The sequence below is a fragment of the Saccoglossus kowalevskii genome, chromosome 11 (assembly GCF_978046115.1).
Source record: "Saccoglossus kowalevskii chromosome 11, keSacKowa6.1, whole genome shotgun sequence".
Lineage (NCBI taxonomy): Eukaryota > Metazoa > Hemichordata > Enteropneusta > Harrimaniidae > Saccoglossus > Saccoglossus kowalevskii.
Window position 1 is genome coordinate 29633344 of NC_140651.1, and position 17887 is coordinate 29651230.

A 17887-nucleotide genomic window follows, 5' to 3' on the forward strand; every position below is an offset into this window, starting at 1 on the left:
AATATACCACTACAGCTATTTTTAGTAGAGACAGATAACCGTTCTATTTCACCAATATATCACTACAGCTATTTTTAGTAGAGACAGATAACCGTTCTATTTTACCAATATACCACTACAGCTATTTTTAGTAGAGACAGATAACCGTTATATTTTACCAATATACCACTACAGCTATTTTTAGTAGAGACAGATAACCGTTCTATTTTACCAATATACCACTACAGCTATTTTTAGTAGAGACAGATAACCGTTCTATTTTACCAATATAGCTATATTTAGTAGAGACAAATAACCGTTCTATTTTACCTATATATCACTACAGCTATTTTTAGTAGAGACAGATAACCGTTCTATTTTACCAATATATCACTACAGCTATTTTTAGTAGAGACAGATAACCGTTCTATTTTACCAATATATCACTACAGCTATTTTTAGTAGAGACAGATAACCGTTCTATTTTACCAATATATCACTACAGCTATTTTTAGTAGAGACAGATAACCGTTCTATTTTACCAATATATCACTACAGCTATTTTTAGTAGAGACAGATAACCGTTCTATTTTACCAATATACCACTACAGCTATTTTTAGTAAATACAGATAACCGTTCTATTTTACCAATATATCACTACAGCTATTTTTAGTAGAGACAGATAACCGTTCTATTTTACCAATATACCACTACAGCTATTTTTAGTAGAGACAGATAACAGTTGTATTTTACCAATATACCACTACAGCTATTTTTAGTAAATACAGATAACCGTTCTATTTTACCAATATATCACTACAGCTATTTTTAGTAGTCAGATAACCGTTCTATTTTACCAATATACCACTACAGCTATTTTTAGTAGAGACAGATAACCGTTATATTTTACCAATATACCACTACAGCTATTTTTAGTAAATACAGATAACCGTTCTATTTTACCAATATATCACTACAGCTATTTTTAGTAGTCAGATAACCGTTCTATTTTACCAATATACCACTACAGCTATTTTTAGTAGAGACAGATAACCGTTCTATTTTACCAATATACCACTACAGCTATTTTTAGTAAATACAGATAACCGTTCTATTTTACCAATATATCACTACAACTATTTTTAGTAAATACAGATAACCGTTCTATTTTACCAATATACCACTACAGCTATTTTAAGTAGAGACAGATAACCGTTCTATTTTACCAATATATCACTACAGCTATTTTTAGTAGTCAGATAACCGTTTTATTTTACCAATATATCACTACAGCTATTTTTAGTAGACAGATAACCGTTCTATTTTACTAATATACCACTACAGCTATTTTTAGTAGAGACAGATAACCGTTCTATTTTACCAATATACCACTACAGCTATTTTAAGTAGAGACAGATAACCGTTCTATTTTACCAATATATCACTACAGCTATTTTTAGTAGTCAGATAACCGTTCTATTTTACCAATATATCACTACAGCTATTTTTAGTAGACAGATAACCGTTCTATTTTACTAATATACCACTACAGCTATTTTTAGTAGACAGATAACCGTTCTATTTTACTAATATACCACTACAGCTATTTTTAGTAGAGACAGATAATCGTTATATTGTGTGTTTGAGTTTACCTCAGTGAGACACATTTGTTATAACAATCTAAAAACAAAACAAACAAAACGTACTTTAACAAAATCTGACAAACAAGTAGTTCATCTTATAGTGTAGATTACAATTCTAGATGGACGCTACCATACTCCGTGAATAAACTTGGTATGACATAAGTAGAAACAAATTGGATGTGAACCATTGTATGCAAATAAAACACAAATTTCAACGGACACGATGTGCAATGAAATGATGATAATCTTTTCTATCCATAAAATGCTGCTCAAGTATTATTAACAGGAGGTTTATACAGATGCCGCTTACGCCACTCAAGACGAGTGTGACGTGTTGTGTAATTAGTGATTCTAATCACGGTGAGTTGTATTAAGGTGACCACATACCTGAATGGTATACATTACTAACTATGGTAACGCATGTATTTGCTATTTGAATCAATGATTACCTATTATTATATTATAATGGTATTTACTGGTTTGTACAAACCAGATGAAGAAGGTCTCTTTCTAATTTAACATGTAATTGAATCAAGTTAATCACCTTAAATAACATCACCCCCATTCCCATGGTAACGCTTACACTATTATTTCCCCGACCAATACTAGTATGTAACAAGTTTGAAATAGAAGACGTTTGTGCTTGTTTACCGATGGACTTAGCGACACGAGCGGTACTCTTATCACTGATTTGTTTAGTATCAGTGGGTCTCAATCTAACGGAAACAACACTGACAGTGACACTTATCCGAGTGCTTGTGGTTATGTCGATCCGAATAAAAATAATTAATGTTTATACCATAAATCGGAGACAATGCAGATAAAATACTGATGCGGACGTAAACCTCGATAATAACTGATAAACAAACAAAAAATAACAGCGCGTCTAACAACATTTCCATATTAACGAGTCGTGTCAGAGAATTTTATTATATATACATGTTTACCATGATGAAAGAACAACGCTAATGCTAATTGTATTAGAATAGCGCACTGTGTTCATATTCTTCGTCCAAACTCATGGAATATCGATTTTCCTGGTGTAAATAAAAACAAAATCAAAACCTGAAAATTTATGTTAGCTTCACTGATTAACACACCGGGGAGACTGTTCGTGTGGTGCTTTATAAGAAGAAACCGCAGTTTGAAGTTAACCTGCCTGGTAAGTTTTAAAGCTGGTGTTTTTGTTTTTTTAAACGAAGCTGACAACAACAACAACGACGGACAATCAGAAGTAATAATTCCCAATACATTGGTGAACTGATTGCGAAATCATCTAAACGCGAAAAAACTCTGCTACTGGTACAACATTGAGGATAATAAGTTCAAATATACTATGATACTGTTATTGAAGATCAAATATGCCATGATTACAGTGTTACTCAGTTTAAATATACCATGATAGTATTACTGCAGTTTAAATATACCATGATAGTGTTACTGCAGTTTCAATATACTATGATAGTGTTACTGAAGCTTAATCATATCCACGGACAGTGTTACTAAAATTTAAATATACCATGATAGTGTTACTGCAGTTTAAATATTCCATGATAGTGTTACTGCTGTTTAAAAATACCATGACAGTGTTACTGCAGTTTAAATATACCATGACAGTGTTACTGCAGTTTAAATATACCATGACAGAGTTACTGCTGTTTAAATATACCATGACAGTGTTACTGCTGTTTAAATATACCATGACAGTGTTACTGCAGTTTAAATATACCATGACAGAGTTACTGCTGTTTAAATATACCATGACAGTGTTACTGCTGTTTAAATATACCATGGCAGAGTTACTGCTGTTTAAATATACCATGACAGTGTTACTGCTGTTTAAATATACCATGACAGTGTTACTGCAGTTTAAATATACCATGACAGAGTTACTGCTGTTTAAATATACCATGACAGTGTTACTTCTGTTTAAATATACCATGACAGAGTTACTGCTGTTTAAATATACCATGACAGTGTTACTGCTGTTTAAATATACCATGGCAGAGTTACCGCAGTTTAAATATACCATGACAGTGTTACTGCTGTTTAAATATATAGTGCTATGATAGTGTTTCTGAATTTTAAAAATACCATGACAGTGTTACTGCAGTTTAAATATACCATGACAGAGTTACTGCTGTTTAAAAATACCATGACAGTGTTACTGCTGTTTAAATATACCATGACAGTGTTACTGCAGTTTAAATATACCATGACAGAGTTACTGCTGTTTAAATATACCATGACAGTGTTACTGCTGTTTAAATATACCATGGCAGTGTTACTGCTGTTTAAATATACCATGACAGAGTTACTGCTGTTTAAATATACCATGACAGTGTTACTGCTGTTTAAATATACCATGGCAGTGTTACCGCAGTTTAAATATACCATGACAGTGTTACTGCTGTTTAAATATATAGTACTATGATAGTGTTTCTGAATTTTAAATATATCATGGCAGTGTTACTGCAGTTTAAATATATAGTACTATGATAGTGTTTCTGAATTTTAAAAATACTAAGTATACCGAAGCAACTTGATAGTCGGAAGTGTTAAGTTATTGTCACATTTCACATAGTGTGCTGAATTGCAAGATGGATTGTTAACAAACATCCAATTTTGTCGTTAAAGGTCTTGTAATATTTGTCTTGTCACGGTGAAAACTATAACGCACAGCCTGAGGCACAGTCCCTCGTCACGGTTGACATGCCCCCTTTATGACGTAGGCATTGGCATTGTACTATCAAGACATACCACTCTATATATACTATAGTGAAATTCGACAACAATTTGGTGTATGTCCTACTCGTTACGGACTCCAACCGTAATTGGAATATCTATACGCTTCGAACACAATGACTTGTTGTTCACAGCAGTGGTATTGACGTCCTTTACAACGCCCTTTAAACGCTCCAGTGAATTCGCTTGAGTAAAAATCAGGCCATCGGACATGAAGACCGTTTGGTCGCAGCATTAATTTAAAGTAATTTCTCCAATCAAATATTTCACGTTGAAAGCATATTTTCTTGTGTACACATGTATTAGTTAGAGTATTATAAGACTACTTAACACCAAACATATGTTTCTTCTCATTGAAATTATCATAGGATGTCTACTTTAAATTACGCTCATTTGCTCTTTATGTATTTATATGTGTGTTCCCTGTACGTTGACTAAATTGAGTTCTGTTATTTCAATATGGTACAATAGTGACACAGCATATGGGCAGATCCCTTGCACTCAACTCACTACATGTGGAACACTTAAGTGTTTCAGAAAACACCTATTATCATAACAATTGATACACGCATCACTGTAGAGTCCATATTGCTAAGCAAACATACGGACCGTGGTCAAACGAGCCTACACTAGCGTGAAATGCCCAGTCGGTGCGTAGAACTTCACTTTGCGTGTATCACTCACAGCTATCACCCGTAGTCAGACTCATCAACGACTTAAGACACTGTACCTGTGGTCTCCGAGTAACCGTACATCATGGACAAGATAGCGGTGTTGTTGTTGTTATCTTTCTTATGTTCAGTAGTCGAAAGTGACGAGCCCAGGGTAAGTTATAAAATGTAACCACCATAAACACAATGTTGAATGTTAACATGCTATTGCCTCTACCACCGTAATAACATGTGCAGGTATATGAAATCACTGCTACGTGTTCACGACACTTTACTAACACTGGAACGTGCCAATCTTAACATAAATTGTTGTGTTTAATCAAATCGGCAGGATTAAAAATACGTGAATTTCGTCGTTCATGTGAGATAATACTAACACTAAAGACATACCTCACAGTTTAATTATATGTACACTGTTGAAATCCCACAATGTAGTTTTATGGTTATCCTTGAATAGTAAACTCGGTCCCTCTACTTGGATAATAGCTATGACATGTTTAACCTTCAATTGTACGCACAGTCTCGCAGGGCAGACCATGGTTATGTTGTTACTAACCTACAGGCGGGTGTGTGTTAAAAAAGCCGTTATGCCCCGTACATGTTTAGAATGACCACGTATCTTCTATAACGGTGTTGTATTTGTATCATTATTTTGAATTTACAATAACTAATCTAAGTTTCACGTTAAATTCAGTTATGCAAATCATCTACAGTATCTTGACAGATAAAACAAAATTAATGGGTTATATTTACTACTTATAAACAGACAGCGTATGTCGTTAGGGAGTATAAATGGAGCTAGCATCGGGTCATTTAAAATTGTTTCAGTATATGTCAGACATTTCCGCCAGAGACTGAAGTTTAGTTTAAGCTATCATTAGGCTATCATTTTGAGCTATCACACACACAAAAAAAAAACAACAACAACAAAAGACAACTCAGAAATCACAAAATCCAGCAAGATTCAAAATTCTGAAATAAAATATATCATCAAAAATGTGTTTTTAAATAATTTACAATTGCTTTCTGTGACAGAAACATTCTTTTATCTCCAAATTTTGTTCGATAACCAATCTCAAAAATATATATGATGTTATGATGGCTAAATATGACTAACACGAAAAATGCGAGAGTTTTGAATATTAGTATAAATTATCTATGGAATAATGTGTTTACATGGAATCCTATGGAAAATGTTCCAAAATGGCCGTTCTTTAGAATTATGAATATGTTTTGATGGAAAAACATCCTTTTCCCTCCGTAAAAAAGTTAAATATAAATAACGTGCATGTATGTGAATCGACGCACAATTTTTGTTTTGTTTTAAATGGTTTACTGTGATCGTATTTGTTCACGTTTAATGGTATCGAACTACCTTAATATGAGAACAGATTATTTGGGTTATGGGAACGTATCTAGCAAATGGTGACGAAACGTGCCTATAAAATGTAACGGCGAACGTACCCAACCTGTCGTCATTAATACATAAATTGCAGCCAGGAACACGTTGGAATACGGGCTACTGACCAACATAATCTGCTGTATGTTTGTAACTTCGTAATAGTAAAAATATAGACAACAAAGTTTTCAGTTGTTCAGTTGAAACGTTCGTGGAACGACTCTGGTGATTACGTTTTCACATGCTTAATATAAATCCACGAATGGCAATCACGATGAAAATGTACATATCCCACATTCCCGACTTCCAAATACCACCTGGCGACTGTAATGAAGTTAAATCACAAGTCAAGTTCAAACTCAATTCAATTTTCAGACTTAAAGACTCGCATAGCAACCATGCACAGCCATAGAAATTAATGCTGTACTTGTATAACACCCATATACACCCACGGACAAGAGTGTTATCCCCATCACAATACTTGTGACTTCTCGGTGGGGGCATTATCCTTACCAGTGCAATATCCAGATATTGTACCACATCAGTGCAATTTACATACAAAGATAATGACTAGGAGCGACTGAATGGGCTTGATATCGTGGCAATAACTTAATATGTGAATGTATGCCAAGAATTGAAACACACCCCGAAACACGTCGGATCCAGAAAATTATTCTCCCGGTTCCTCAGATTTTAGGGGATTTGTATGAACTCAATATATAAGTCGGATAATGTACTCGTAACCGTAGACCCGAGTGATGTTCAATATCTGAACGATTTCTCTCCCATTTGTACATTATCCGTTACATTTTATCCATATGAAGCCACTGACATGATCGTTATAATCACACAACACCCGTATGCAGCCACTGCCATGAGCGTTACACTTATATAAACCCGTATGCAGCCACTGACATTATCGTTATAATCACACAACATCCGTATGCAGCCACTGACATGAGTGTTACACTTATATAAACCCGTATGCAGCCACTGACATGAGTGTTACACTTATATAAACCCTTATGCAGCCACAGACATGATCATTATACTCATACAACACCCGTATGCAGCCACTGACATTATCGTTATACTCAAACAACACCCGTATGCAGCCACTGACATGATCGTTATACTCAAACAACATCCGTATGCAGCCACTGACATGAGTGTTACACTTATATAAACCCGTTTGTAGCCACTGACATTATCGTTATAATCACACAACATCCGTATGCAGCCACTAACATGAGTGTTACACTTATATAAACCCGTTTGTAGCCACAAACATGATCGTTATACTCAAACAGCATCCGTATGCAGCCACTGACACGATCGTTATACTCACACAATACCCGTATGCAGCCACTGACATGAGCCTTACACTTATATAACCCCCCGGGGGGGGGGGCTACTTGCATAGAAGTGCAATACGGGTATGTGCCGCCCGACTGGGGTGTCATTTCACGTTATTTTGTTTAGAAGTGGGTAGTCATTTATCAATGGTTTGGTTTGGAAGTGTGTAGCATGTATTTACTTGTTCACAGGTCCTTATATTCAAAGCCAAATACCAGAAAACGCCGAATAAAATGCATCGCCGGAAGCACTCACTGGTTGCGAAAGTTGTGAGCTGGGTGATTTTTTTTGGCTGAAAACACTTGTGTTTAGAAGTGGGTATATAAATAGAAAAAAATGGTTTAGAAGTGAGCCCCCCGGGATATAAACCCGTTTGTACAACACCCGTATGCAACCACAGACATGATCGTTATACTCAAACAACACCCGTTTGTAGCCACAAATATGATCATAACGCTTATATAAACCCGTATGCAGCCACTGACATGATCGTTATACTCAAACAACACCCGTTTGTAGCCACTGACCCTGTTGTAGCCACTGACATGATCGTTATACTCAAACAACACCCGTTTGTAGCCACTGACCCCGTTGTAGCCACTGACATGATCGTTATACTCAAACAACACCCATATGTAGCCACTGACATGATCGTTTTACTCAAACAACACCCGTTTGTAGCCACTGACACGATCGTTATACTCAAACAACACCCGTATGCGGCCACAGACATAGGCGTTATACTCACACAACACCCATATGTAGCCACTGACACGATCGTTATACTCAAACAACACCCATATGTAGCCACTGACACGATCGTTATACTCACACAACACCCGTATGCAGCCACTGACATTATCGTTATACTCAAACAACACCCGTATGTAGCCACTGACGTGAGCATTAAATTTATATAAACGTTTTCGCCACTATCGTACTGGTGTAAAGCAGTATGGCAATCAGCTTTGTGGTTTATATTCACAGCAACACTTATTATATCTCTGATGGTAAAATAATGTTAGGATTTAGACATAGGCGCACTTGGTAAACATAAATACCATCGAAAAGCACAATGTTTACTGCTTCAATGTGACAGTCCCAGATTTTTTAACCATAACAGAGAACAGTGAACAGTAAAAAATATAACAAAGCGTTAAGTAAATACCTGAAGAGATTTACATGATTTTCTTTCCTTCTACAAACAAAAGCTGGCGGTTAACAATAACTTTTATGTAAAATGTACCCTTGCATGACGACACTAAACCAAGATACTGGATACTCGAAATGTTAATGCCTGAGTTACACACCATGAACTTTAGGTTGTTCATTTACGACCATCATTATAATACTACTAAGCTCACCCTTTCATGTGTTTATTTTCTTTAATCACACCACAGCCACTTTCAGATATCGAAATTGGCATGTCTAGGTATCCTAATCTGCCTTGCTGTACAACAAAACTATAGGCCCAGAAACAAAATAATTTACCAGTCCACATATTGAATTGATTTTCCTTGCTTGAAATTTACAACATGAATATACTGGACGTAATTACTTGCCCGACTGGAAATCTGTTATCTGAAACATAATTTTAACAAAATAATTTGAAACTTAATGGCACCTAGTTATGGATGACTAAACAGTGACAATGAATCAACAGTAAATAATAATCGGTGCAAAGTGTTGTCACATGTTTCATACTAAAGGACAAAGGACTTTACATATAAAAGAGAAGCAATCTATGCAAAATATGTATGCATGATATCCTAGTAAGCAGTACTGAGAGCTTTAAGTAGTTTAATTAGTTCACTCAATGTTCTGTACTAGGTGAGATACCAATACACTGATTGGTTCACTCAGTGTTCTGTACTAGGTGTGATACAATACACTGACTGGATCACTCAATGTTCTGTACTAGGTGTGATACCAATACACTGACTGGTTCACTCAATGTTCTGTACTAGGTGTGATAACAATACACTGACTGGTTCACTCACTGTTCTATACTAGGTGAGATACCAATACATTGATTGGTTCACTCAATGTTCTGTACTAGGTGTGATACTAATACACAGACTGGTCACTTAATGTTCTGTACTATGTGTGATACCAATACACTGACTGGATCACTCAATGTTCTGTACTAGGTGTGATACCAATACACTGATTGGTTCACTCAATGTTCTGTACTAGGTGTGATACCAATACACTGACTGGTTCACTCAATGTTCTGTACTAGGTGAGATACCAATACATTGATTGGTTCACTCAATGTTCTGTACTAGGTGTGATACTAATACACTGACTGGATCACTCAATGTTCTGTACTAGGTGTGATACCAATACACTGATTGGTTCACTCAGTGTTCTGTACTAGGTGTGATACAATACACTGACTGGATCACTCAATGTTCTGTACTAGGTGTGATAACAATACACTGACTGGTTCACTCACTGTTCTATACTAGGTGAGATACCAATACATTGATTGGTTCACTCAATGTTCTGTACTAGGTGTGATACTAATACACTGACTGGTCACTCAATGTTCTGTACTAGGTGTGATACCAATACACTGACTGACTCACTCAATGTTCTGTACTAGGTGTGATACCAATACACTGACTGACTCACTCAATGTTCTGTACTAGGTGTGATACCAATACACTGACTGACTGACTGACTCACTCAATGTTCTGTACTAGGTGTGATACAATACACTGATTGGTTCACTCAATGTTCTGTACTAGGTGTGATACCAATACACTGACTGACTCACTCACTCACTCAATGTTCTGTACTAGGTGTGATACCAATACACTGATTGACTGACTCACTCAATGTTCTGTACTAGGTGTGATACCAATACACTGACTGACTCACTCAATATTCTGTACTAGGTGTGATACCAATACACTGACTGACTCACTCAATGTTCTGTACTAGGTGTGATACCAATACACTGATTGGTTCACTCAATGTTCTGTACTAGGTGTGATACCAATACACTGACTGACTCACTCAATGTTCTGTACTAGGTGTGATACCAATACACTGACTGACTCACTCAATGTTCTGTACTAGGTGTGATACCAATACACTGATTGGTTCACTCAATGTTCTGTACTAGGTGTGATACCAATACACTGACTGGCTCACTCAATGTTCTGTACCAGGTGTGATACCAATACACTGACTTGCTCACTCAATGTTCTGTACTAGGTGTGATACCAATACACTGACTGGTTCACTCAATGTTCTGTACTAGGTGAGATACCAATACACTGACTGGTTCACTCAATGTTCTGTACAAAGTGTGGTACCAATACACTGACTGGTTTACTCAGCGTTCTGAACTAGGTGTGATACCAATACACTGATTGGTTTACTCAATGTTCTGTACTAGGTGTGATACCAATACACTGATTGGTTCACTCAATGTTCTGTACTAGGTGTGATACCAATACACTGACTGACTCACTCAATGTTCTGTACTATGTGTGTTACCAATACACTGACTGACTCACTCAATGTTCTGTACTAGGTGTGATACCAATACACTGACTGACTCACTCAATGTTCTGTACTAGGTGTGATACCAATACACTGACTGACTCACTCAATGTTCTGTGCTAGGTGTGATACCAATACACTGATTGGTTCACTCAATGTTCTGTACTAGGTGTGATACCAATACACTGACTGACTCACTCAATGTTCTGTACTAGATGTGATACCAATACACTGACTGACTCACTCAATGTTCTGTACTAGGTGTGTTACCAATACACTGACTGGCTCTCTCAATGTTCTGTACTAGGTGTGATACCAATACACTGATTGGTTCACTCAATGTTCTGTACTAGGTGTGATACAATACACTGATTGGTTCACTCAGTGTTCTGTACTAGGTGTGATACCAATACACTGACTGACTCACTCAATGTTCTGTACTAGGTGTGATACCAATACACTGACTTGCTCACTCAATGTTCTGTACTAGGTGTGATACCAATACACTGATTGGTTCACTCAATGTTCTGTACTAGGTGTGTTACCAATACACTGACTGGCTCACTCAATGTTCTGTACTAGGTGTGATACCAATACACTGATTGGTTCACTCAATGTTCTGTACTAGGTGTGATACCAATACACTGATTGGTTCACTCAGTGTTCTGTACTAGGTGTGATACCAATACACTGACTGACTCACTCAATGTTCTGTACTAGGTGTGATACCAATACACTGACTGACTCACTCAATGTTCTGTACTAGGTGTGATACCAATACACTGATTGGTTCACTCAATGTTCTGTACTAGGTGTGATACCAATACACTGACTTGCTCACTCAATGTTCTGTACTAGGTGTGATACCAATACACTGACTGGCTCACTCAATGTTCTGTACTAGGTGTGATACCAATACACTGACTGACTCACTCAATGTTCTGTACTAGGTGTGATACCAATACACTGACTGGCTCACCCAATGTTTTGTACTAAGTGTAATACTAAAACACTGACTGGTCCATTAAAATTCCATGTTATTTTCAGCAAAAGGGTAATGGTGAAGAACACACACTTATTGATCATTTGCTATCCATATGAAATTCTAACTACACGTCAAGACTGTACACTGACATGTGTTTTTCCGCCAACACACGTAACGCCATGATTGCATGTTTCAGACCATTTAAATTTTATGTGTTAGACTAACGCAACAAGGGTCATGATTATATACTTTTTAAATTTTAAATTTACTTGTTCCTCTACCTTTACGACAATGGTGGCACACATATTAACCATTTAAATACCATGGGAATTTCCACCAACTCAGCAAGGTTCACGATTGCACACTTTTCACCATTTAAATTGAATATGTTCTTACACCAACACGACACAGTTCTTGGTCACATACCTATTGAGTATCATTTTGTTATAGATTTGTACTGTAGAAGAATGTCGTAAGGAAGGAGATGCATATATAATGAATCCTGTAAACTGGGATCAGAGTGGACCAGTCTTGATGTGTAATTTTCTAAAGGTATTTAAGATTCAAAATAGTTGATTATACGTATACAAGGATATTGGCACATTTCATGGGAAAAAGATCACGGCGCGTGAGTTAGTTTGATTTCAAATTGATAATGACATTACGCTACTTATTGCAGGCTCGTGTTGACTGTTTAACAACAGATCCTTGTGTACCCGATGTGAACAATCCACATGCTGTGAACTCTACATCATTGAAGGCAGTGATTGAGGGAATAATAGACTATTATACAAATTTTGGTCTTTGTGACGATACCGTAGATGGTAGGTAGCTCATATGACAAACTGTTGATAGTGTGTGTGATGTTTAACATAGAGGTTAACATAAATGGAAAGTTTGAGCTAAGTGATATTACCATAGATGGGAAGTGAGATCGAGGGGAAGTTAACATAGATGATAAGTGTGACCTAAGTGATGTTAACATAGATGGAAAGTGTGATTTAGGTGATGTTAACACAGATAGAAAGTGTGATTTAGGTGATGTTAACATAGATATAAAGTGTGTTCTAGGTGATGTTAACATAGATGGAAAGTGTGATCTAGGTCATTGTAACATAAATGGAAAGTTTGAGCTAAGTGATATTACCATAGATGGAAAGTGAGATCGAGGTGATGTTAACATAGTTGGAAAGTGTGTTCTAGGATGTTAACATAGTTGGAAAGTGTGATTTAGGTGATGTTAGCATAGATGGAAAGTGTGATCTAGGTGATGTTAACATAGATGGAGAGTGTGATTTAGGTGATGTCAAACACAGACAAAAAGTGTGATTTAGATGATGTTAACATAGATGGAACGTGTGATTTAGGTGATGTTAACACAGACAGAAAGTGTGTTTTAGATGATTTTAACATTGACGGAAAGTGTGATTTAGGTGATGTTAACACAGATAGAAAGTGTAATCTATATGATGTTAACATAGATGAAAAGTGTGACCTAAGTGATGTTAACATAGATGGAAAGTGTGATTTAGGTGATGTTAACACAGATAGAAAGTGTAATCTATGTGATGTTAACATAGATGAAAAGTGTGACCTAAGTGATGTTAACATAGATGGAAAGTGTGATTTAGGTGATGTTAACATAGATGGAAAGTGTGATCTAAGTGATGTTAACATAGATAGAAAGTGTGATTTAAGTGATGTTAACATAGATGGAAAGTGTGATTTAGGTGATGTTAACATAGATGGAAAGTGTGATCTAAGTGATGTTAACATAGATGGAAAGAGTGATTTAGGTGATGTTAACATAGATGGAAAGTGTGATTTAAGTGATGTTAACATAGATGGAAAGTGTGATCTAAGTGATGTTAACATAGATGGAAAGTGTGATCTAGGTGATGTTAACATAGATAGAAAGTGTGATCTAGGTGATGTTAACATAGATGGAAAGTGTGATCTAGGTGATGTTAACATAGATGGAAAGTGCGATCTAAGTGATGTTAACATAGATAGAATGTGTGATCTAGGTGATGTTAACATAGATGGAAAGTGTGATTTAGGTGATGTTAACATAGATGGAAAGTGTGATTTAGGTGATGTTAACATAGATGGAAAGTGTGATCTAAGTGATGTTAACATAGATGGAAAGTGTGATCTAGGTGATGTTAACATAGATAGAAAGTGTGATCTAGGTGATGTTAACATAGATGGAAAGTGTGATCTAGGTGATGTTAACATAGATGGAAAGTGCGATCTAAGTGATGTTAACATAGATAGAAAGTGTGATCTAGGTGATGTTAACATAGATGGAAAGTGTGATCTAAGTGATGTTAACATAGATGGAAAGTGTGATTTAGGTGATGTTAACATAGATGGAAAGTGTGATTTAGGTGATGTTAACATAGATGGAAAGTGTGATCTAAGTGATGTTAACATAGATGGAAAGTGTGATTTAGGTGATGTTAACATAGATGGAAAGTGTGATCTAAGTGATGTTAACATAGATGGAAAGTGTGATCTAAGTGATGTTAACATAGATGGAAAGTGTGATCTAAGTGATGTTAACATAGATGGAAAGTGTGATCTAAGTGATGTTAACATAGATGGAAAGTGTGATCTAAGTGATGTTAACATAGATGGAAAGTGTGATCTAGGTGATGTTAACATAGTTAATATTGTATTTATACAGAATCTCTTGATGAGTGTCATATGGCTCGAATCAGACAGCGGTGTCTGGAGGAATCTGCACGCCGAATTAAATCACCATATGCCATATCTTGTTTGGAAACTGCACGTGTTTCCTATTGCATTTATGAAGAACAGGTTTACTGTGACGAAGAAGATGTTTATGAACCAGAAAGTTACCCTCAAGTTCAGTATTTAATCTCAGGAAACTGTAGATATTATCATCAACCTACAGATGTCCTCGAAGCAGCCAGAACATGGCGTGAAAATAATCCTGAATACTTTCAATATCGTATACGTCATGGTTCTGAAACACCGTGTTCTGTAGTTGAAAGTTCAGCTACTTGTAATAAAAATAAGTATATCATCGCAATTATTGTACCAGTTATTTCAGTTTTATTGTTATTGTTTTAGAAATGCTTAGTTTATATATTTTATTGTATCTTATATTCTTTTTTGAGTTAGATGTCATGTGACTCAATAATCGCAATTGATTTGTACAATATTATCACGTGATAATTCCAAATTACACGAATCATAGTCGATTTGTATATCACGCGATCTAATAAGCGCAGTGAATTGTATATTACGTAACTCAATAATGATAGTTTATCGGTATAAGTGATTCATGCTATATTTAACATATGAACACATCAGGTGCCATTTTATATTCTTTTTCAAATATTTCTGTTAATTTGTCAGAGAAAAATAATTACGTAAATAAGTAAATATGACTATTTGCAAGCATTACAACATACGACATATATGATATATACAAATTAACGAAGTCAATAAATGGATATGAAACCATTTCTTTGTTTGTTTTCTTTGCATTTGTTTTGTATGTTTGATTCTATGCATGTAATTGTGAGTCACAGACTCTTCTTCCAGCTTTGCAAGTAGCGTTTTAAAGGGGATACACATCCGAGCGTACTTGACTATTCGAGTGTTTGATGTTCCTAAGTATTTTCGATCGGTAAAACAGGACCATATCACGCGAAAAACTCGTTAACATCACATTTAAAATGGCAGTTAATGTATTCAAAATGACTGTTAGAGTAATGTTGAAATCCTAAATGTTTAACCATTCTGTTGGTTTACAACCAGTAAACTGTAATTTGTCTCTCCTCAATAGTGGTATCATCATAACGATGCGCTAGTTGGGTCTTCTCTAATATTCCATCTGTACATTTGTTTCTGCATATGGTGGACTAGTGTGTTGGTGCTCAGACTAACAATAAGGTATGAAGTTAGTAGTGCGTCACCAACACTCAGACAAGCAATAAATTTATTGGTTGGCTGAGACCAACTTAATTAGTTTCATTTATTTGCTTACGGATGTTTATTAGCTGAATGCATAATGATTATTACCAGTAGTTTTGGTTTATTTTGTTCAGAGCTCAATAATGTGCCTCATTGTCCATATTTGTTAGCTTGTAAAATGTAAATGTAAGTAGTGTGAATATATATATATATATATATATATATATATATATATATATATATATATATATATATATATATATATATATATATATATATATATATATATATATATATATATATATATATATATATATATATATATATATATATATATATATATATATCAGTTCTTTTTATTTAGATCATGGCAATTTTTTGGTCAGAGCGCCCTCTAGTTTTGTGGAGAATCATGTTCATTTGGAATGCTCTGATTGGATGGAAGTTCAAGCCTAGCAAGGTGTGATAGAATTGGCCTGTTATGTTCAGATTCAAATAAGCATGAACCACTAATTTGACAGGGAAGTGATACTTATAATGCAGCAAGCTGTTCTAATTGCTGTTGTGGTAGAGTTTTTCTATTTTCCTGTCAAATGCATTTATTGGTCCACTGAAAAATGAAAATAATGTTCCCTGTAACTTAGACTCTTATTGATCAAGGCATTTTAAAAATCATGGGTGTTAACTCCCCTCAAGTTATGACCCGTTGTCCCCTACAGAATAATGGTTGCATCTAATATTAAAATAAAGATGGCGGAGTATAGCGTTGATTCATCTCGTTCTACTCTGGATTACTTGGAGTCAATAAAGATCCTAGAAAGTTAGTATTTATATGCCTGTGTGTTTTTTGTTTGTTTGTTTTTTCACTGTCTTTGACTTTCCCAGTATGTTTGTTGCTGTTGACAACAATTCAGTCCTCTGCCAGGCTTCAGTCAATGTTTTTCTTCACTACCTACCCAACTCCTCGTCGGGCACTATGTAGCTGGTGTGGTATATTTATCACAGACAGTAGGGCAATTGTCACATTTAGTGCTCCAAGAAAATATTCTCTGTCCATGTGTATTTATATAAATAGATGCAGTTTCTTTGGCTTGAATAACGATCACTGGCTTCGTACATACAGGTATACTGGTTTACCTGTTTCTAGTTGAAATATAGCCAATCTTATTAACCAAGACAGTTGGACATTTGCCACATGTCACAACACTCATTTCCAAGTGCCATAGCTTGAAACAAGTAGTCAAATCTGATATTGGCTGGAGCTTTAGTTTATATGGACATGGTAAATGGCAAACTAGATGGTCAGAAAGTAATAAAAATAATCACAGCTTTACTCCACCCACCCCACTATGAAGTAAAAGGCTGTTTATAAGGCCATGTATGATGGTTTCATTTTTCTTATGGAAAACAATTTTAATTAAAAACTTCTATGCTCCTGTACCCAACCGTGGGGGTTCATCACACTAAACAACAGGTGTCACTATTACTAAGATAAATGTACTTTTTTTTCATTAAAATTACTGAATGCTTATACATATGTACTAAAACGTTAGTTAACATTTAATATCAGGCAATGCATTGGTTCATTACCCTGGCTACGTGTTAAAATGGTTATGAATTCATTTTGGATAAGTACGTACATAA

The 17887-nt window shown here is 35.6% G+C and overlaps 1 protein-coding gene across 1 annotated transcript; it reads left to right on the forward strand.

The window, feature by feature from the left end:
• The first annotated feature begins 4970 nt into the window (after positions 1-4970).
• LOC100377870 (uncharacterized) lies at positions 4971-15790 on the forward strand. Its single transcript, XM_002734394.4, has 4 exons — positions 4971-5193; positions 12746-12847; positions 12975-13119; positions 14985-15790. Exons 1-4 carry the CDS (start codon positions 5125-5127, stop codon positions 15392-15394), a joined length of 726 nt encoding a protein of 241 aa, XP_002734440.1. The 5' UTR covers positions 4971-5124; the 3' UTR covers positions 15395-15790.
• The last annotated feature ends 2097 nt before the right edge of the window (positions 15791-17887 follow it).

Coding starts and splice junctions, on each gene's coding strand:
- LOC100377870 (XM_002734394.4), top strand. CDS start 5,125: ATGGACAAGATAGCGGTGTTGTTGTTGTTATCTTTCTTATGTTCAGTA. Junction 12,848..12,974: donor TGATGTGTAATTTTCTAAAG/GTATTTAAGATT, acceptor TACTTATTGCAG/GCTCGTGTTGACTGTTTAAC. Junction 13,120..14,984: donor TTGTGACGATACCGTAGATG/GTAGGTAGCTCA, acceptor GTATTTATACAG/AATCTCTTGATGAGTGTCAT.